Raw genomic sequence first — 22,581 nt, forward strand, 5'->3', positions numbered from 1 at the left:
CTGATTGGTGATACCGAACAGAAAGTAAATTCCCCTTGACAACGCCATCCATTTGAATAACATAGAAACAGAGCGGCTTACCTACTCTGAGCCAGAAAGGCTTGTCAGAGAGTGATGAGGTGGTGTCTGTCTGGTCTGGAGCTGTGAATGATTGTACATATTGTACACTACCTAGCCCTCACTCTGAGACAGCAGTCCTAGTTGACGGACCCCTGCCACTTACAGCAAGGGACAAAAGCCAATTTAACCACTTACCTGGTGGCCAATCAATAATAGCCTGAGGCAAACAGTAGCGCTGACAACATAGGGAGTGGGTCTTAGTGGTCTCTTAGAGAGGGGTCAGTACAAAAACATAATCAACTCCAGATCTGATCATAAAACAATCTTCTTTATGCCTTGTTCAAACTGACTGGATAATAGTGGAAAGTCAGATTTGTATTTGAATGTTATTAGATAACCATGATTTATAACTCACATGTTCATAGTAGAGGTCGGCCGATTTCAAGTTTTCATAAAAATCCCTAATCTGCCTTTTTGGACACCGATTATGGGCGATTACATTGCACTCCACGAGGAGACTTTTTGGCAGGCTGACCACCTGTTACGCAAATGCAGCAAGGAGCCAAGGTAAGCTGCTAGCTAGCATTAAACGTATCTTATAAAAAACTACCTTTGCATAATCACTAGTTAACTACACGTGGTTGATGATATTACTAGGTTAACTAGCTTGTCCTGCGTTGCATATAATCAATGCGGTGCCTGTTAATTTATCATCGAATCACAGCCTAATTCAACTTCGCCAAACAGGTGCTAATTTTACAAAAGCGCATTGCCGAAAAAGCAATCTTTGCACGACTGTACCTAACCATAAACATCAATGCCTTTCTTAAAATCAATACACAGAAGTATATATTTTTAAACCTGCATATTTAGTTAAAAGAAATGTATGTTAGTAGGCAATATTAACCAGGTGAAATTGTGTCACTTCTCTTGCGTTCAGTGCAAGCAGAGTCAGGGTATATGCAACAGTTTGGGCCGCCTGGCTCGTTGCAAACTAATTTGCCAGAATTTTACATAATTATGACATAACATCGAAAGTTGTGCAATGTAACAGCAATATTTAGACTTACGGTTGTCACCCGTTCGATAAAATATTTTCCGTATTACACAAAAAAAATATGTTTTGTTTTCAAAAGAATAGTTTCCGGATTTGACCATATTAATGACCAAAGGCTCGTATTTCTGTGTGTTTATTATATTATAATTAAGTCTATGATTTGATTATTATTATAATTTTGTCAATTTTACCCCCTTTTTTCTCCCCAATTTCGTGGTGTCCAATTGTTAGTAGCTACTATCTTGTCTCATCGCTACAACTCCTGTCCGGGCTCGGGAGAGACAAAGGTCGAAAGTCATGTGTCCTCCGAAACACAACCCAACCAAGACACACTGCTTCTTAACACAGCACGCATCCAACCCGGAAGCCAGCCGCACCAATGTGTTGGAGGAAACAACGTGCACCTGGTGACCTTGGTTAGCGTGCACTGCGCCCGGCCTGCCACAGGAGTCGCTGGTGCGCAATGAGACAAGGATATCCCTACCGGCCAAACCCTCCCTAACCCGGATGACGCTAGGCCAATTGTGCGTCACCCCACAGACTTCACGGTCGCGGCCGGCTGTGACAGAGCCTGGGCGAGAACCGAGGGTCTCTGGTGGCACAGCTAGTGCTGCAGTGCAGTGCTCTAGACCACTGCACCACCCTATGATTTGATATTTGATAGAGCAGTCTGACTGAGTGGTGGTAGGCAGCTGCAGGCTCATAAGCATTCATTCAAACTTTACTGCGTTTGCCAGCAGCTTTTAGCAATGCTTGAAGAACAGTGCTGTTTATGACTTCAAACCTTTCAACTCCCAAGATTAGGCTGGCAATACTAAAGTCCTATTAGAACATCCAATAGTCAAAGGTATATGAAATACAAATGGTATAGAGAGAAATAGTCGACGCATCACAAATCCAATAATAACTATAACCTAAAACTTCTTAACTGGGAATATTGAAGAACTGGGAATATTGAACCACCAGCATTCATATGTTCTTAGCAAGGAACTTAAACGTTAGCTTTTTTACATGGCACATATTGCACTTTTACTTTCTTCTTCAACATTTTGTTTTTGCATTATTTAAACCAAATTGAGCAAGTTTTATTATTTATTTGAGATTTTATTTATTTATTATATTAAGTTAAAATAAAAGTGTTAATTCAGTATTGTTGTAATTGTCATTATTTCAAATATATATAAAAAAATCAGCCGATTAATCAGTTCCGTCTTTTTTTGGTCCTCCAATAATCGGTATTGGCGTTGAAAAATCATAATCGGTCGACCTCTAGTTCATAGTGCCTAGAACTTTTAACAGGCATCACTAAAGCCTCCAGCTTTCATCAATGATAGACAATCTGCCTTCCTTATAGCTTAAGTTTATTTAAATTACGATGTTTATCGGTTTGTGACCCAAAACCGTTTTGTGTGATGTGTGTCTGACAACTTTTATTTTAAATATGTTTTCAAAAGCCATATCAGTATGCGTAATAACCCGTTCACTAAGCGCCTGCCAGGTAATCAGGACAGCAGTAGACACATATAATATTGTACAGAGTTCAACCGCTTTTCAGTGTGGAAACGTGATTGTCATTAAACGCTTAGCCAGTCATCAAAACCACACGTCTGAGTGGTAAGTCACCACTGGTTACTGATTTATCGCCAAGGAAAATAAGCATGATGACATCAATGGTCTTTGTGCAGCCTTAATAATGTATGCGTTTAATGTGTTCTGTGATGGGAGTCCAACTGGGTTTGGTTTTCTAACCGTGTGGGATGGCAGGCGTATAGAGGGCCAGCTCAGGTGGCTGTGTAGTAGTGTCCTATTACAGACCAGAAAGCCCAACAGAAACCTCTCTACTGTGGAGGGAAAGCAGAACAGTCTCTCTCCTGTTGAGTCTGAAAACTTCTCTCTGTGATGAGTGGAAAAAGAGCGCTCCAAGTGTGCTGAATGAGAGCCATGGCTGTGTGGTTTTTAAGGCTGCTGTCTCTCCCTGGATTCAAGCTTTGATATACAGTAAAGACCTTTGATGGAGGTTCTCTGCCAGGCATGGAAAGAGAGGAAGACGTGAATGAGACACAGAGAGTGAGAGAGAGAGACAGAGAGCAAGAGAGACAGAGAGAGAAAGAGTGGAAAAGAGAGAAAGAGAAAAAGCTTTGAATGGTGTCTGGCTTTGGATGTTAATGACTTGTGGGTTTCCTCCCTCTCCTCTCTACAGCAACTGTATGCCGCCCAGCTTGCCAGCATGCAGGTCTCTCCTGGAGCCAAGATGCCTCCACTCCCCCAGCCTCCCAACAACAGCGGGCCCATCTCCCCCTCCGGCCTGAAGAACGACAAGAGATCCTCCAGCCCTATCACTCAAGTCAAGGTAGGCCCCGCCTCTCACCCCTCACTTCACCCACCTACAGCCCACTGCCTAAGTACTGGGAGTGGTTCTTGACCCAGCCTGCTGATAACTCAGTAAATGAGTGGTAGTAGTGGTAGTGGTGCTGCTGCTCTGTGTTCTGTGCTAATACTGGGCCAAACTTCTTACCGGCCCATCAATCTGTGGGCCTTTAACAAGGCCCACTCTCTCTCAACCAGAACTCTGTGGACATGGTTGCTATGGCTGTGGGCGCTCTAAGTGAGAGAATTTGTGGAACACATGGTTTCAGATCACAAGGAACAGCAGAACCTTTTTTATTATGACGGAACAAAACCATTAGAACAGAGAGAGAATCACTCGTATGTAAATGCAGTTTAAAAAGTGATGGGAAAAGGAAGGATTGATGACTCTTATTGTAAATAAACCCAAGAGCAGGGTCTGCTACTGCATGGCCTGGATCCACCAGACCTCCGTATGGAGCATAGAGTAGATACATCATCCTCTCACCATGCGAGGCCATAATCAGAAACATGCCTCCATTTGGAAAAATGTATCTTAATATCACTATAGTGAAGGGACTTAAATCATGTCATTGAATGGTACATTAGGGCAGCTCTCTCTCTCTCTCTGGTATTCTCTTCGGCATGCAAGCTCTGGAACTTAACACGGCCTCCCCCACAACCCCACCACACCTCCCCCATGACCCCAGGCACACAGCCTCCTGGGAGCTCATCCATGGGCCTGTATCAAGCTGTCTCCTAAACCCTGTCACCTTATAGGGTCTATGTCATCAAGGCTGTTTGTTAGATAAGAGGCACTACACAGATCCTACAGGCCTTTTCACTCAGATATTGTGACATTGAGTTGCCGTTCTGAATGGGCTCTATGGGTATTTATCATACTTCTAAACACGAAGGTTGTGAGCTTGAACTATCAATAATTAAACACTAATGTAAAGTACATATGTCCCCAAAGCCCCATCTGTATTCATCTTTAGTTAGAATTAGATTGCTGTTAGTTTTGTTTGTCAGCTTTTGGCTTCATTGGATGACAAACTGTTATTGGCACAGCAATAACAAGGCCTTGAGGCAGTCTGTGTCTGAGCCAGCCATATGTTTGGACAAGGAGACACTTGGGCTTTGAAAAAGACTGTTAACAACAGCATACAGACTAATCTCAGCGAAGAGACTTCACTAGAGAGATACATAAGGAGGCAGTAGAGCTATCCTTGACCCACCCAGGTACTTTCCTCCATTGGTACGTGTGTAATACCTACAGTACCATCCAGTCAGGTAGCAGGTATCCTCTCCAAGAGCTCCTAGACACTGGCCTGGAGAACACCACAGATCACCATCAGCCTCAATCACACCTTACTGCTGCTCTGTGCTGTACTGCAACCAGCCCAGCAGACATGTCCTCCTGTGACCCGACATCTCACATTAACTCACACAACTTTACAAAGAATGCATTCTAAACCAGTTATAAATTTATTACACACGGTTGGATGCAGTATTACATGAAACAAATGACTAACACCAGTATCGGCAAATGAGAAAGGAAATTGGAAAACAACCTAATGAATTAGATAACGCAACTGACGTCTGATGACTGTTACTTACAACCATCTTTAGTCATCACCATGTATCTCTGTAATGTGGTTATTATTCATTCTTAGACCAGAGAAGAGGGAGAACAGATGAAGATGTACAGAGAGGCAAAATCGGATTTAATTAGTGTGAACAAAGGTGCTCAGCAACTGTGAGGACGGCCATGATGGCATGGTGCCAGCAGATGAATGAGGAGAGGAGGGAAGAGAATGAGAGAGGAGGGGACAGGAGCGGAAAAGCGGGGGAGAGTAGAGAAGGATAGAAGAGGGGAGAGGAGAGAAGGGGAAGGGAGAGGGGGGAGCAGTGGACGGTCAGATAGGAGCGCTAGTAATTAGCCAGAAGCAGAGTGTTGTCTGGGAGCCCACACATCCTCCAATAGGAGGAGCCCTTATTCACATCTGTCTCCTCTCTCTCCCGCTGTTTCTCCCTCTCTATCTCTCTTCTATCTCTCTCTCTCTTCCACTCTCTCTCCTATCTATCTATCTATCTATCTATCTATCTATCTATCTATCTATCTTCTATCTCTCTCTCCCTCCCTCTATCTCTCTCTCCCTCTTCCACTCTCTCTCCTATCTATCTCTCTTCTATCTCTCTCTCCCTCTTCCACTCTCTCTCCTATCTCTCTCTCCCTCTTCCACTCTCTCTCCTGCTGTTTCGCCCTATCTATCTCTCTTCTATCTCTCTCTCCCTCTTCCATTCTCTCTCTCTCTCTCTCTCTCTCGCTCGCTCTCTCTTCCACTCCGCTCCCTTACCCCATCTCCACAAGGAGGAGGGAACGCAGCCTCTCAACCTGTCCGCCCGGCCCAAGACGGCAGAGCTGGTCAAGTCCCCCACGTCCCCCACACACAGCCTGTTCACAGGCAGCAAGACCAGCCCCAACAGCCTGTCCAAGAGCGGCATCCCCAGTCCCCTCGGAGGCATGGGCCGTGGGTCTTCTCTGGGTAAGAACTGGCCACACTCTGCATCTCACCTCCTGCTCCATCTCCAATAGTCAATACACACTGACTGAATTTGTTTTGAAGTTGGCACCCCCTCGATCACATAGAAAGATCATTATAATTCCATAACAGTGATATAGGATCGAAGCTCGATATTTTGTTGGTTTTATTTTCTGTGTTTAGATAATGGGAGTTGAACATATAATATTTCACACTGTCAAGTTGTAAAAATGGCTTTGAATGTTGCCCTTTTTATCTGGATGAACCAGAAGTTAATGACGTTTATCCTTGTAGACAAAACTGTTGACACAATTGCAACTCTTAATCTCGGTGGAACCTTGGTATTAAAAACCATGCATTCTAGAGCTGCGGATGTTGTAGCACATGATTTGTTTTTAAGAGGTCTCACGTTTCACCTCTCATGTTAAGCCTTTCTACTCAGCCTTTGCTATCTGTTATTAAATGCAGTCTTTCATTAAAGTGCCTGCATTTCCGCTGTTCCGCTCAGACTGGGGGTTTGAACCCCATGTTTGTTTTATTCTATTTCTGTGTCTTTAACTGCCATCCCTCCTCACCTAACTTTGAGATGTTAATTACATAAAGAAGGTCGACAGACTCGGTCTACTGCCTCTCGCTGTCTTTAAAACAGACCCACCCGTACACAGATTCAGGGAGCATACACGTGCACTTGCAAGCACACATGTACACACACTCCCTGACGGGGAAAAAGGGAAGAGGACCTCCTACAAGGCTTGATTCTCCACATAGGATGATGAACACCTGCCAGTGGGCTCATTCACTTTGAATCAAAATGAATAGTGTGAATGTGTATCTACTGTGTGTGTGGGTTAACTGGGTGTGACTCCCTCCCCAGACATCCTGTCCAGCCTGAACTCCACAGCGCTGTTCGGGGACCAGGATGCGGTGATGAAGGCCATCCAGGAGGCCAGGAAGATGAGAGAACAGATCCAGAGAGAGCAGCTGCAGCACCACCAGCAGGGCATGGAGGCCAAGCTCTCTGCCCTCACAGGCATGGGCCTCAACAACTGCAGCAGGGCTGACAAGGTCAGAATCCCTGACCCCGTCCGTCTGTCTGGCCATCCAGCTCTCTGTCTCATTCTCTCTCATTCCTTTTCTCCTCTCTTCCATTTATCTTCCTATATGTTGCTTTCTGTTTATTCACTCTTCTCTCTCTGTCTCTCTTTTCTCCTTCCCTCCCTCTTTTTTCCTCACCAACAGAGCTGGTTCACTGAGTACATTGTGAGTAGCCCAAAACCACAACTAGTAAAGTGATTTCCGCTATCTTCTTTTTTAGATATAATTCTTCAGACCAATGTTTGTCTTTAATGCTGGTCCAGAGTAGTGGTTTTTATTGACATTGACATTGGCATGGCTGTGTGTGTGTGTGTGTGTGTGTGTGTGTGTGTGTGTGTGTGTGTGTGTGTGTGTGTGTGTGTGTGTGTGTGTGTGTGTGTGTGTGTGTGTGTGTGTGTGTGTGTGTGTGTGTGTGTGTGTGTGTGTGTGTGTGTGTGTGTGTGTGTGTGTGTGTGTGCGTTATGATGTTTGCATGCGTATGTGTTGATGTTGGTGTTAGAGGATCGGACCATGGTGCTGCCCGGTGCGGGTTAACACTCTGATGTCTCTGCCCAATTAAAGCAGACATACGGCCCTCTCCGTCCCTCGACATGGGACAGGGGCGCTTTGTACCAGGAGCACACACACTCCCCTCCCCGGGATTCCCTTTTAAAATATCTTCAAGCGATGAGTCAATCAAGGAGAGAAAAAAACATCCACCTCCCTCTGATTGGTGCCATATTGCCAGTTGGCTGTGAGGAGCAGGCAGGAACTGGGAGCGGAGCTTCATTAATATTTCAACACCTGACACTTTTAACCAACACATTCAACTAGGTCAATGTATATTTTAAAAAATCTACGAATATCTATTTTGATTTCTTCTTTAATTTAGTTTTAGGGGTAAATCTGTGTCTACGCAGGTGGCAATGCAGTGAGCTCAGACTGAAGTGTGTCAAGTCAAGGGACATGACCAATAGTTTAACAACTCAGTGGGATCAACTTGTCTCGCCATGCCACCAGACAATAAAACCATTTAAAGTTCAGTCCCATCTCACAGAGTTGTGTCGTTAAAAAAGGAAATTCAAACTACAATTTTTTATGGTCGTACACCTTAACATCTCACAATCATAACTGTTCCTGTTAGCTAGTTACGCTTCCTCAGTTTCTCTGTCTTTGTTGGTTTTCCACTAAGTGGGTGAGTCTGAGGCCCGTAGAGTAACGTTAACACTCCCATCTCCCGTTTCCACTCAGTCTCTGTCTGTGTCTGTTGAGTGTGTCTGTGGGACGGCCCTGTAGCGTTCTCTACCTCCCTGACTCTAAGGTGAGCCAAGCTCCAGAATCTGCTGCTACATGATATGAATGCAGTGTGTGAACAATGCCCTGAAAGGAACCATTTTCAACAGGCAGCAAACACCTACCCCTCCATTGTTTTTAGCAGGTAGAGCTTACTGCTTTTCTCTGGCCCTCTTTTGTGTGCTTTCGTTTTTGTCTCGACTGCATTATGGGCTTGTCTACTCAGCCTGTGTTTAAACAATCCTCTCAGGTGAGCTGTGTGTTTTTATAACAGGGAGGGGCGTTTGTGGCTGACGCTGTCAATCACTCCTCACCTCTGCTCCACCCCTTTCAGTCTGTGTACTCATTCTGAGGAGAGAGACAGAGACAGAGACAGAGACAGAGAGATAGAGAGAGAGAGAGAGATAGACAGACACAGAGAGAGAGAGAGAGAGACAGAGAGAGAGAGACAGAGAGATGGGCAGAGAGTTTAGACTAACAGTGAAATGCTTATTTACGGGTCCTTTTCCAACAATGCAGAGTTAAAAATAAAGAATAGAAATGTCCGTGTTAGTATGTGTGGGTGTGTGGGTAGAGTCTATTGTGTGTGCATAGAGTCAGTGCAATGTAAGAGTCAATGTAACAGCGAGGTAAGACTGTGGAGGCTTGTGGTTCAAGATCACAGCATTGACAGTACACAGCCAAGAACAACAGATTATAATTAGGTGGGCTATCAGTTTGAAAATATGACTGGTATTTTGGGGGTTATCGTGTTGCCCTAGGTAACCGTACACACCACAAAGACTCCTTCTTTTGGGAAGTCAGTCAGCCTTCGTGTGCCTGGCCTCTCTCTCCATCCTCCCACCTGGGTCTCTCAGAGGACAGCTTACCAGAAGCACAGCTATGTTTAGGAGAGGTAGCTGCATCTATAATGAGTTAGCATGAAACCCTTGGCACTACCTCTCCTGCACTCTTAGAAAGAAAGGTGCTGTCTTGACCCTTTCCACAGATGGTTCTACATGGAACCAGAAAAGGTTATCCTATGGGGACAGCAAGAAATTTACAGTTGATTCCAAGAGTGAGTGAATGACTGAACTATAAGTGCTTAGAGAGGGACTGAGGAGCAGCTCTTCATGCTGTCTCAGTCATACCAAAGAGACACTCCAATGTGAAACTCTGAGGTCAATGTGGTAGTGAATATGATCAGTCTTCTGGAGCCATGCTTGGCTCCATCCCTAGACCAAAGGCAGATAAAGACAGTTCCAGTGACACTGTCCCTATCAGGATCGTGTGTGTGCTGAGTGCTGGGACACACTCTAACAAGTGAGCCAGATGAGTGATCATCACAGTGGCATAGTAAAAACAGAGGGCTGTAATTCAGCCTGGGAGGGAGGGAGGGTTAGGAAGGGGCTAAGGAGGGAGGGATGGAAGGAGGGGGTGGGGGGGCAGGCCTGGCGCGGCACAGCACGGAGTGGCCTTCCCTTCCCCTGATACAAGCCAACAGTCTGCACAGGCCCGGACGGCCCAGATAAAAGCTTTCACTTTGGTCAGTTTCAGAATATGAATATTTCAGCCAAGCGCCTCACCTGACATAAATACTGTGGGCTCTTTAGTAGCTGTTCTCCCGGTCGGCTGTCTGGAAGTTTATCACAGTGAAAGCTTACATGAAGATTCAGGAAAAGTAACATAAATGGGATTAAGGAGAGGTTAAAATCATCTAGTGTGGCTGTTGGAGGGGGATATTAAATATTGATTTATCACAGTGTAACGACCCAGCCGGAGAGTGGGGCTAAGTGCTGCTTACAGATGGATCAATTCATCTTTTAATACAAAGTGTGTCCATGGAGCACAATGCATCCCTTCCTCCTCTCTCACCCTATTACTGGGATCCCTCCATATGGCCCTTCTTACTCTCTCTTTCCATCTCTTCTCTCTCTCTTATCTTTCTCTCTCGTCTCTTTCTTCTGCCCTCCCCTCTCTCTCTCATCTCTCTCTCTCGTTCCTCCTCATCTCTCTCTCATCTCTCTCTCTCGTTCCTCCTCATCTCTCTCTCATCTCTCTCTCTCGTTCCTCCTCATCTCTCTCTCATCTCTCTCTCTCGTTCCTCCTCATCTCTCTCTCCTCTCTCTCTCTCGTTCCTCCTCATCTCTCTCTCATCTCTCTCTCTCGTTCCTCCTCATCTCTCTCTCATCTCTCTCTCTCGTTCCTCCTCATCTCTCTCTCATCTCTCTCTCTCGTTCCTCCTCATCTCTCTCTCATCTCTCTCTCTCGTTCCTCCTCATCTCTCTCTCATCTCTCTCTCTCGTTCCTCCTCATCTCTCTCTCCTCTCTCTCTCTCGTTCCTCCTCATCTCTCTCTCATCTCTCTCTCTCGTTCCTCCTCATCTCTCTCTCCTCTCTCTCTCTCGTTCCTCCTCATCTCTCTCTCCTCTCTCTCTCTCGTTCCTCCTCATCTCTCTCTCCTCTCTCTCTCTCGTTCCTCCTCATCTCTCTCTCATCTCTCTCTCTCGTTCCTCCTCATCTCTCTCTCATCTCTCTCTCTCGTTCCTCCTCATCTCTCTCTCATCTCTCTCTCTCGTTCCTCCTCATCTCTCTCTCCTCTCTCTCTCTCGTTCCTCCTCATCTCTCTCTCATCTCTCTCTCTCGTTCCTCCTCATCTCTCTCTCTCGTTCCTCCTCATCGCTCTCTCATCTCTCTCTCTCGTTCCTCCTCATCTCTCTCTCATCTCTCTCTCTCGTTCCTCCTCATCTCTCTCTCATCTCTCTCTCTCGTTCCTCCTCATCTCTCTCTCCTCTCTCTCTCTCGTTCCTCCTCATCTCTCTCTCATCTCTCTCTCTCGTTCCTCCTCATCTCTCTCTCTCGTTCCTCCTCATCTCTCTCTCATCTCTCTCTCTCATTCCTCCTCATCTCTCTCTCATCTCTCTCTCTCGTTCCTCCTCATCTCTCTCTCATCTCTCTCTCTCGTTCCTCCTCATCTCTCTCTCCTCTCTCTCTCTCGTTCCTCCTCATCTCTCTCTCATCTCTCTCTCTCGTTCCTCCTCATCTCTCTCTCATCTCTCTCTCTCGTTCCTCCTCATCTCTCTCTCTCGTTCCTCCTCATCTCTCTCTCCTTACTACTGCCCTTTGAGGTGGAAGATGTCCTTTAATTCTACAGTTCACTAGTCTTCTACCTTCTTGTTGAGGACGTAAAATATTCACTATTGACTGTTTTCTATTTGTCCTTTTTTACTATATCCCATCAGTATCAAATCAAAATCAAAATCAAATGTATTTATCAGCTGATATCTCAAAGTGCTGTACAGAAACCCAGCCTAAAACCCCAAACAGCAAGCAATGCAGGTGTAGAAGCACGGTGGCTAGGAAAAACTCCCTAGAAAGGCCAAAACCTAGGAAGAAGCCTAGAGAGGAACCAGGCTATGAAGGGTGGCCAGTCCTCTTCTGGCTGTGCCGGGTGGAGATTATAACAGAACATGGCCAAGATGTTCAAATGTTCATAAATGACCAGCATGGCCAAATAATAGGTCTGGGACAGGTAGCACGTCCGGTGAACAGGTCAGGATTCTATAGCCGCAGGCAGAACATGGCCAGGTGGACTGGGGACAGCAAGGAGTCATCATGCCAGGTAGTCCTGAGGCATGGTCCTAGGGCTCAGGTCCTCCGAGAGAGAGAAAGAAAGAGAGATAGAGAGAATTAGAGAGAGCATACTTAAATTCACACAGGACACCGGACAAGACAGGAGAAGTACTCCAGATATAACAAACTGACCCTAGCCCCCCGACACATGAACTATTGCAGCATAAATACTGGAGGCTGAGACAGGAGGGGTCAGGAGACACTGTGGCCCCATCCGAGGACACCCCCGGACAGGGCCAAACAGGAAGGATATAACCCCACTTACTTTGCCAAAGCACAGCCCCCACACCACTAGAGGAATATCTTCAACCACCAATTTACCATCCTGAGACAAGGCCGAGTATAGCCCACAAAGATCTCTGCCACGGCACAACCCAAGGGGGGGCGCCAACCAAGACAGGAAGGTCACGTCAGTGACTCAACCCACTCAAGTGACCCACCCCTCCTAGGGACAGCATGAAAGAGCACCAGTAAGCCAGTGACTCAGCCCCTGTAATAGGGTTAGAGGCAGAGAATCCCAGTGGAGAGAGAGGAACCGGCCAGGCAGAGACAGCAAGGGCGGTTCGTTGCTCCAGTGCCTTTCCGTTCACCTTCATACTCCTGGGCCAGACTACACCCAATCATATGACCCACTGAAGAGATGAGTCTTCAGTAAAGACTTAAAGGTTGAGACCGAGTTTGCGTCTCTCACATGGGTAGGCAGACCATTCCATAAAAATGGAGCTCTATAGGAGAAAGCCCTGCCTCCAGCTGTTTGCTTAGAAATTCTAGGGACAATTAGGAGGCCTGCGTCTTGTGACCGTAGCGTACATGTAGTTATGTACGGCAGGACCAAATCAGAGAGATAGGTAGGAGCAAGCCCATGTATGCTTTGTAGGTTATCAGTAAAACCTTGAAATCAGCCCTTGCCTTAACAGGAAGCCAGTGTAGGGAGGCTAGCACTGGATTAATATGATCAAAATGTTTGGTTCTAGTCAGGATTCTAGCAGCCGTATTTAGCACTAACTGAAGTTTATTTAGTGCTTTATCCGGGTAGCTGGAAAGTAGAGCATTGCAGTAGTCTAACCTAGAAGTAACAAAAGCATGGATACATTTTTCTGCATAATTTTTGGACAGAAAGTTTCAGATTTTTGCAATGTTACGTAGATGGAAAAAAGCTGTCCTTGAAACAGTCTTGATATGTTTGTCAAAAGAGAGATCAGGGTCCAGAGTAACGCTGAGGTCCTTCACAGTTTTATTTGAGACGACTGTACAACCATCAAGATTAATTGTCAGATTCAACAGAAGATCTCTTTGTTTCTTGGGACCTAGAACAAGCATCTCTGTTTTGTCCGAGTTTAAAAGTAGAAAGTTTGCAGCCATCCACTTCCTTATGTCTGAAACACAGGCTTCTAGCGAGGGCAATTTTGGGGCTTCACCATGTTTCATTGAAATGTACAGCTGTGTGTCATCCGCATAGCAGTGAAAGTTAACATTATGTTTTCGAATGACATCCCCAAGAGGTAAAATATATAGTGAAAACAATAGTGGTCCTAAAACAGAACCTTGAGGAACACCGAAATGTACAGTTCATTTGTCAGATGACAAGCCATTCACAGAGACAAACTGATATATTTCCGACAGATAAGGCCATAGCTTTTTGGGTTTCCAATCTCTCCAAAAGAATGTGGTGATCGATGGTATCAAAAGCAGCACTAAGGTCTAGGAGCACGAGGACAGATGCATTTACCACCTTCATGAGTGCAGTCTCAGTGCTATGATGGGGTCTAAAACCAGACTGAAGCATTTCGTATACATTGTTTGTCTTCAGGAAGGCAGTGAGTTGCTGCGCAACAGCCTTTTCTAAAATTCTTGAGAGGAATGGAAGATTCGATATAGGCCGATAGTTTTTTATATTTTCTGGGTCAAGGTTTGGCTTTTTCAAGAGAGGCTTTATTACTGCCACTTTTAGTGAGTTTGGTACACATCCGGTGGATAGAGAGCCGTTTATGTTCAACATAGGAGGGCCAAGCACAGGAAGCAGCTCTTTCAGTAGTTTAGTTGGAATAAGGTCCAGTATGCAGCTTGAAGGTTTAGAGGCCATGATTATTTTCATCATTGTGTCAAGAGATATAATACTAAAACACTTGAGTGTCTCTCTTGATCCTAGGTCCTGGCAGAGTTGTGCAGATTCAGGACAACTGAGCTTTGAAGGAATACGCAGATTTAAAGAGGAGTCCGTAATTTGCTTTCTAATAATCATGATCTTTTCCTCAAAGAAGTTCATGAATTTATTACTGCTGAAGTGAAAGCCACCCTCACTTGGGGAATGCTGCTTTTTAGTTAGCTTTGCGACAGTATAAAAAATACATTTCGGATTGTTCTTATTTTCCTCAATTAAGTTGGAAAAATAGGATGATCGAGCAGCAGTAAGGGCTCTTCGATACTGCACGGTACTGTCTTTCCAAGCTAGTCGGAAGACTTCCAGTTTGGTGTGGCACCATTTCCGTTCCAATTTTCTGGAAGCTTGCTTCAGAGCTCGGGTATTTTCTGTATACCAGGGAGCTAGTTTCTTATGAGAAATGTTTTTAGTTTTTAGGGGTGCAACTGCATCTAGGGTATTGCACAAGATTAAATTGAGTTCCTCAGTTAGGTGGTTAACTGATTTTTGTCCTCTGACGTCCTTGGGTAGGCAGAGGGAGTCTGGAAGGGCATCAAGGAATCTTTGTGTTGTCTGTGAATTTATAGCACGACTTTTGATGCTCCTTGGTTGGGGTCTGAGCAGATTATTTGTTGCAATTGCAAACGTAATAAAATGGTGGTCCGATAGTCCAGGATTATGAGGAAAAAACATTAAGATCCACAACGTTTATTCCATGGGACAAAACTAGGTCCAGAGTATGACTGTGACAGTGAGAAGGTCCAGAGACATGTTGGACAAAATGCGTCATGATGAGAGCACCCCTCCAGCTAGGATGGAGTCCGTCACTCCTAAGCAGGCCAGGCTTGGTCCCAGAAAGAGGGCCAATTATCTACACATTCTATATTTTGGGAGGGGCAGAAAAAAGTTTTCAACCAGCGATTGAGTTGTGCGACTCTGCTGTAGAGCTCATCACTCCCCCTAACTGGGAGGGGGCCAGAGACAATTACTCGATGCCGACACATCTTTCTAGCTGATTTACACGCTGAAGCTATGTTGCACTTGGTGACCTCTGACTGTTTCATTCTAACATCGTTGGTTCTGACGTGGATAACAATATCTCTATTCTCTCTACACCTGCCAGTTTTAGCTTTAGCCAGCACCATCTTCAGATTAGCCTTAACGTCGGTATCCCTGCCCCCTGGTAAACAGTGTATGATCGCTGGATGATTCGTTTTAAGTCTAATACTGCAGGTAATGGTGTGCAATAAAAGCTTTTCCAAGAAATTTTCCTTTTTGAAAGGTATTATTGTCTGTAGAGGGCAATTACTTTGTTCCATTATTTATTTGCTCAGTGGATGCTTTTATCTAAAACAACTGAGAATGTGTACAGTCAAATACAACAGGATCCATTTGCAACTCCTGGAATTGTCTCCTGCTATTAGCATAGCTAGCTAGAACTGGTGAAACTGTTAGGATTGGGTGTATTCATCTGCAGGTTGAAGATTTCATAGTTTTCCCATACTGTATGAACTGAGATACAGGAGAAAACAGGCTACAGAGTCACTGATTCAGGTGTCACAGATTGGTGATATTTCCATAGCTCTTGTCTTGTCTTGGTTGATATTCCCATAGCTCTTGTCTTGGTCTTGGTAGTACCTGCTGTTCACTGGAGGCTGTGTGTAGAGATACAATATATTCCTCTGCTGACATCTCCCAAACTGAAATCAAAGGGTGAAAGGCCAGTGTATTAACCTATTGAACTGCCCCTGTCCCCCTGACACCCCCTCCTTCCTACATTATTGATGAGTACAATATTCTCTTTCCCATGTCGTACAGCTCAGAGCCGAACATATTCAAATGGAGCTTTGCTGGTGTTCCACAAAGTCCTGACTCCTAACCTTTTGCGAGTAGTAGAAATGCTCTTCTCTCTAATCTCTGTGTGTGTGTGTGTGTGTGTGTGTGTGTGTGTGTGTGTGTGTGTGTGTGTGTGTGTGTGTGTGTGTGTGTGTGTGTGTGTGTGTGTGTGTGTGTGTGTGTGTGTGTGTGTGTGTGTGTGTGTGTGTGTGTGTGTTTGTGTGTGTGCCGAGGTCCTATTCAGGCAAAGCCCTCACAAAGACTTTGAATATAATCTTGTCTGGTCTGCAGCCCTGGAAGCAATTTTCTGCTGCTTTTCGACTGCTGTCTTGGAAATTGCCAACCAAGGCTTTTTTGGCTGCAATGTAAATCCCTGGCATACATGGGTTTGGCCGTCCAAATTAGATTATGTTCTGCTCCCAGTCACTGGCCATAGCCAGCAAGTGCCATTGTTGAGTATTGCTTACATTAATGCTTTGTCCAATTGTTCACATCTGTCAAAGGAATAAAAATAGTCTATGACTCTGAAAGAGGTTGTGGATGTGTGTGGGCGTCTGTCCCAGGCCAGGACTGAAACAATGCCACCCGCTCTTTCTCTCTTTCTGTCTTTCTGTCTCTCTGTCTGTCTCACCTCTCTCCAGAAAGACATCAAGGCCGCATCCCGGTTGGGCTGTTGGCTGAGGTAGTTCCCTTATTTTCCGTAGTTGCGGTGTAAAATGGGGAATTGCCAATGCACTGCAGCCACTCTGAAATGTTACTGGCCCCAGAGCTCTAGACCTGCAGAGAGAGCCACGCTCACTGTCGGCCGGGCCTCTGAGAGAACACGCCATAATGGGCTCTGTTGTGCTCTGTTACAGTGGGCACATAACGGCTCCTGTGTCTGCCAGGTCACTCAGTTCACTCTCCATATTGTTGTGGTTATGGTAGTATTGTGTTATTGTAAGCAGAGGGTTTGATAAGGCAGAGATGTGAGCCCAACTTAACGGTCCCCGGAGGAGCCAGTGAACAGTTCAGGGTCATTGAGAGCTGGAAACCCGTAAAAATACAACAGCAAATGATCTCAACCCAGTGTGGAATAAAAAACCACAGGAGAGCTCTGTCAGAAAGGCCTTTACAGCACAGAGCAGAGATGGCAATGCATAAAATGCACCATTTGCAAATTAAGTTGAAAGGTCAGGTTTTGTGTGGCTGACTTGGTTCTCCTTCCAGAGAAAAAAGAGAAGAACATCTCAGCCTGGTGTATGATAGTATATTGTCATTAAAAACAAACCAAAAACTCTATCTGGCGTCCAGCCCGGATTAGGGGTAGCAGTTAGCAGTTCAGCTCCATAATTGAACTAAGATGCTACTCTGTGCTGCTCTCTTAATGAGGTGGTAGCCTGGTGCTGTCAGTAGAGGCTGGAGGACTCAGAGGACTGGATGTCTAGGGCAGTGGTCCATCTATGGCCTGAGTGATCCTGTGCCTTCCTTGGGGGATGAGGCCTGTGGAGCTTCTGCAGTGCAGGGCTGAGGCCCAGGGAGCAGGGGAAAAGAGAGGCTGCATGAAAGAAACCCTTGGCTTACCAAGACGTAAATGGTTTAAAACTACCAACTACTGGAGAGCTGCAACATTATAAATAACATTGCAATTGGTTACAACTGAAATACAAAACAGATTGGGATGAGAAAACGGGATGTAAAGAGCACTTTGTCTCTATCTTAGTCAGGGCAGGGCGCAAATTGCAGAGGTTTAGGCCCTCAAGGTCTCCACTCTGGGTCATATGTGACCTTTGTGATGAGTGACAGCTGATACACAAAGCCTGCTATTGTGCTCAGATCAGAGAGCTGTGTGCTTCACCTCCCCATAGACCAGGTGTTTGAGCTGCAGCATATGCTGCGAGGCCCGCTTTCACAGACATGACAATAACAGTTATTCAACAAAATATTATGGCCTTTGTCAGTTGTCTTTTTTTATCAAGGTATTAGCCCTATGCACCTGGGAAACCGAAAAAAGGAAATGACCAAACTCCAAGGTTTTACGCACCTGTCCTGCTTGACTTTCGTCAAGTGAAGCTTTTCAGTATCTTACAGAAGCAGTCCTTTTAACAGAAGAATAGTGGAGGACTTCTCTACTTTTTTTCACTTAAATCTAGACAATGTTTTCAGCTGTCCTTAATACCGGACCTTAAACAGGCTCTAACAATCCTTATTATCTTACAGTTGTATGGAGCAGACAATCCAAGGCCATATGGTGGTGGCCAGGCTATTTATAAAGGAGAGGGGCAGGAGTGGAGCGGCAGTATGATGCGTAAATATAGGGTAGACACAGGCACAATGCACAGGGCCTTCTGCCGCTCTCTGCCTCTTCTTCTGCTTTCTTTACCACTGCCTCTAGCTGCCTCTGCCAGGGCTGCCCAGGCCCAGGATACGCCCTGTGGCTGTGGGCAGAGAAGCGGGCCTCCTGCACATGTTCTGTGGCCAGGCAGATTAAAGCCCTCTTCACAGTGCTGACATGGGCCTTCTCGGGTTCCACACTTCTCCAATGCTAAGCTAAGAAGTTCCACTGACTCTGCCATCCCTCGCCCTGCTCTGTTCTCTATGGCTATGGAATGACTTCACCGGGCAGCCATTTGCTATCGAACAAAATATGTTTGTAACCAAATTTGAGACAAAAAGAGCACTGGGCAGGGCAGAGGAGATTATTGTGGGTGGCTTTTTTTCCACTTGAGCTTGGAGCGCGTCGCTATAATTTGAGATGTGGGATGAAGGCTGCATGCTGAACTCATTTGAGGGAAGGACCGCTCGCTCGCCAGAGGCCATGTTCAGAATGGGAGGGGAACAACTTGTACCATTATATATTTTGTATTCTCTCTCTCTGCCCCTCTCTCATGTTCTCTCTTCTTCATTCCCTGCCTCTCCTTCACTTGTGCATTTATTCTGTCAAGTTTAAAAAAAATCTTTCCCCCTTTCACTCCCTGCATCTCTCTCTCTTTCTCTTTCTCTCTCTCTTTTTCTCTTTCTCTCTCCCTCTCTATTTTTCTCTCTCCCTCTCTCTCCATTTGCTGAAGCTATGTGCTCTTGCCATCCTCACTACTGTACATTATAAATGTCCTGTATAGTGGGCATGCAGCAGGCAGGCGGTGGTGAGCATACTGTACCGTCTCTCTGGACGGACGGAGGGCCATCGTCCCTGGATACCACCGCATGTCCTTCTGTGCCAGAGTGATCAGTAAAAATTTCATGACATCATAAAATAATAAAAATGCAATTAATTTATCACAGCACTTGATGCAGGGGTAGTAAAGTAGCATTAGTTCACTGAATATTTTCAAGCCTTGAAACAAAAAGCCTGATGTTGTGCATATAATTTATCCCCATTATTTTAACTGTAATTCTAATGCATGGACATAAATGATAAAGGTTATAAGCAATAAGTATATAAAACATACTGTATAAAATGTAAGAGATATTCATTGTAGCATATTGCACATATTTAGTCTAATGTTCATTAGCATTGCCAACACAGGGAAAGAGAAAGTCATATTTGTACAATGTTTAATAACCTTGTAGTTGACATACAGTACTGTCCAGCTACAGTAGAGTACAGTAGAGTACAGCAGAGTACATAAGAATACAGTAACTCACATTAGACAACACATCCTAAATCAACCTGTTATAGGCCAATGTAACAATGATTGCTGATGTATCATCAGACTGTACAGAGTTCTATTATATTTAATGATGTGGAGGTAATAAGGGTTTAATTCAATAAGCCGACTTGTTCAACACTGGCCCCAGCTGACTGGTGCGGTAGCTGATCTTCCCTCTGTGTGATCACTGGGACTTTGTGGTGGAGAAAGGAGAAGTTTAGCGCTGAGCTAGTTGTTAATGAAAGTCTTTGATGGATGGCTCTTGTTACTCATCCCCTCAGCCCAACATGATGCTTAATGATCATGAGTTTATAAAAGGCCTTGATTGATCAGGAGGGGCCAGTGGAGTGCAGGGGGGGGGGGAGGGGGTAGTAGACGGCTAATTTATTACACAGTTCCCCCAGAATGCTGAGTCCTCCCAGGCTCTACCAGCAGAGAGGAGAGAACTGTCCATGTAGCATCCCATCCCAGGCCGCCATTGCCCATCTGACTAATCGCACATCCGTCAATTTGTCATCGGGCCGCTAGCCTCTTTCATTAAGTGCAATAATGTGGCTGGGTGATGAATACAGCAGTGTGTGTCGCTTCACACGGAGCGTGGCGCTGGGAAGGCATGGCGCTCTATCTTATCTTTACAAAGCGCCTTCTGCCCAGCGGGGACCAGCGCATATGTCATAATTAGAAAACACTTAAGTTAGCAAAGCCAAGGCAGATAGGCAGCCTCTAATCACAGGCCATAAGCAGGTGGTGGTTAATTGTAGATCAGAATCACTCAGATGTTGATACATAATGATGGCTCCTTGAAGCATGATGGTAAATTGCAGCACTCTCACTGTCTTTCACACACAGAGACACACAGGGACACACACAGAGAGAGACATACTCTCTCTTTTTTGAGGAATAGTTCTTGAATAAATAAAATGCCTCAGGATGATGGAGAAGACTTGAAGTGGAATTCAAATGTCTCAATTTGTCTTCTTGTCATCCTGGCCAATCAAAGGGAAACTGAAAGAGGAAAAACATTTCAGTAAATTGACAATGGATTTTTTTTTGACAATCAAATGTTTTTTCTCTCTGAGAAATGAATGAACAACTGTCTGTTTTCTTCTGGAAGTAATGCTTTTGATCAGGAGGTTCTATGAAACTAAATCAAACAGCATTGTATTGCAGGTGATGTTCTGTATTAACCTCCAGTGACTGAAGTGTAATGGTACATGATATTTTCTTTGATAGGAGAGAGGTATACAAGCTCCCATGTGGGTGGAAAACAAGAACACAAACAAAAGAGTGAAAGCCCAGAGAACAGTGAAAGATTAATGTGTGTGTTGGTGTCGGTGTCTGTGTGTGTGACAGGGGAGCTGTTAGCATTGTATAGGGAGCCCACCTGAGTGTCTGTACAAACTGCGTGTGATAGGCAACCTCAGAAAAGACACAGAAAGAGGAGGGGTACACATAGTGCACCTTTGGTAAAGATAGAATGCTCACCCTGGGAGTAAAACAAACTCTCTCGGCTGAACCCTGGCCACATGCCTGCTTTTAGTGTCTTCCAGGCGAATCCGAGGGGGAGAGATTATTTGTGTCATGCCGAGTCAAAGTGTCCATCTCCTACTTGAGTCTTTAGAGAGGAAGACAGCCCTGTGCTAATGCCCTGCGCATTCACTGTTGAACTAGGTCATTTAACAATGGAGCGAGCAGCAGTCGGCACTCTCCCCCTGCATAATACATTAAGTGTAATGTGCAGCAACTATTCAGAGGGCCCCGAAAGCTGTTATTTTATTCTGTAAATGCACACGGACATGACGTTTAACATTGTCACAGGCGAGCTGAATGAACGGGTTTCATTGTGCGTCAAGTACAACATGATGCCAAGTTTAATCTGAGCATAAAGCGACATGACAAAAGGGAGAACGCGGTGTGTTCTATAAAGCATGAGCCCTGAATACGTGATGGCTGCTGAGCTCTGGGCGCTAGCACCAGACAGACAGGGGGATGTACAGCAAAGATTACAGAGGGAAAACCTGAGCGCTGCAAAGAGAGGGCCCCAGTCCCTATTGTGTGCTCGGGATCACAAAGTGTTCCTCTGTAACTCTATTTACAGCACCCCTGGCTCCTACTGTCTCTACCTCCCTCCCTCCTGTCAGACATTATAGCATCTGCTGAATGCAGGCAGGGATGATAAAGGCAAGCTCAATCCACTTCCTTCATGTCAAAGGAGCGCCTCTACAATAGAGCTAGCAGTTATTTCAAAGAAATACTGTGTTTCAGAAATGACTCATTCAGTTATTCTATTGATCAGCTATTCTCTTGATATGGAAAGAGATGTACTGTATATGCAGCAGTTTGTTCAGGTTCCTCATTGTCTCCCTCTCTCTCTTTCCTCTCTGTTTCTGTGTACTGTAGGAGCGGGCACACTTTGAGAGCCTTGGTCACCACCTTAGCAAACTGGGAGAGGATGGCAAAATTGGCCACAGAGTCATCGACCTCACCAGGCCAGAGGATCTGGATGGTAAGTACAGACTTCTCACCTATAGTTTTCCCTTTTCCCATGCTGAAAAGCCATCCAGTCAGTTCTGTGTAACAGTGAATTCTTCAGACTGCTGCCTGGATTCCCCCCCCCTCCCCAGTGCACAGTGTGTTCCCATAGTGGACCAGAGAGAGGTGAGGGCTGCCAGAGCAGTAGACCAGGGGGAGCTGGGTTGGGGGGATAGTGGTGTTTGAAGGCGCACACCGCTCCCTGGTTTTCACAGGTAGGTGAGGGAAGGACAGGGTGCCTGAGGACAAAGCTGGCCCTTCTCCAGGCCTGGCCCCGGCAGCCGCTGCGCTTGTTTGAGGTCCTGGGCACAGAGGTGTAAATTCGTGTAGCACCCGTGTGACAAAGCGTCATCTCCCTTTGTGGGCCTGGAGCGTAAACAGTGGCGAGGAATGCCTCGATGCGCCAATGTTTGTCTGACGTAAATATTTGTGTCAGTTTCCATGGCACTTCAGAGCC

The 22,581-nt window shown here is 45.5% G+C and overlaps 1 protein-coding gene across 32 annotated transcripts in view; it reads left to right on the forward strand.

Annotated features, from left to right (window-relative positions):
• LOC139411565 (transcription factor SOX-6-like) overlaps positions 1–22,581 on the forward strand; it is a 186,495-nt gene that overhangs the window by 149,984 nt on the left and 13,930 nt on the right. For 17 of the 32 annotated variants that reach the window (XM_071158083.1, XM_071158093.1, XM_071158070.1 and 14 more), the window contains 5 exons: positions 3,318–3,467; positions 5,838–6,012; positions 6,884–7,074; positions 7,249–7,269; positions 21,993–22,098. In XM_071158083.1, the coding sequence (XP_071014184.1) occupies positions 3,318–3,467; positions 5,838–6,012; positions 6,884–7,074; positions 7,249–7,269; positions 21,993–22,098 (643 nt within the window). The remainder of the gene's footprint in view (positions 1–3,317; positions 3,468–5,837; positions 6,013–6,883; positions 7,075–7,248; positions 7,270–21,992; positions 22,099–22,581) is intronic. The other 15 variants (XM_071158092.1, XM_071158086.1, XM_071158084.1 and 12 more) reach the window with 3 other exon arrangements.

The sequence above is a fragment of the Oncorhynchus clarkii genome, chromosome 6, assembly GCF_045791955.1.
Source record: "Oncorhynchus clarkii lewisi isolate Uvic-CL-2024 chromosome 6, UVic_Ocla_1.0, whole genome shotgun sequence".
Classification (NCBI taxonomy): Eukaryota; Metazoa; Chordata; class Actinopteri; order Salmoniformes; family Salmonidae; genus Oncorhynchus; species Oncorhynchus clarkii.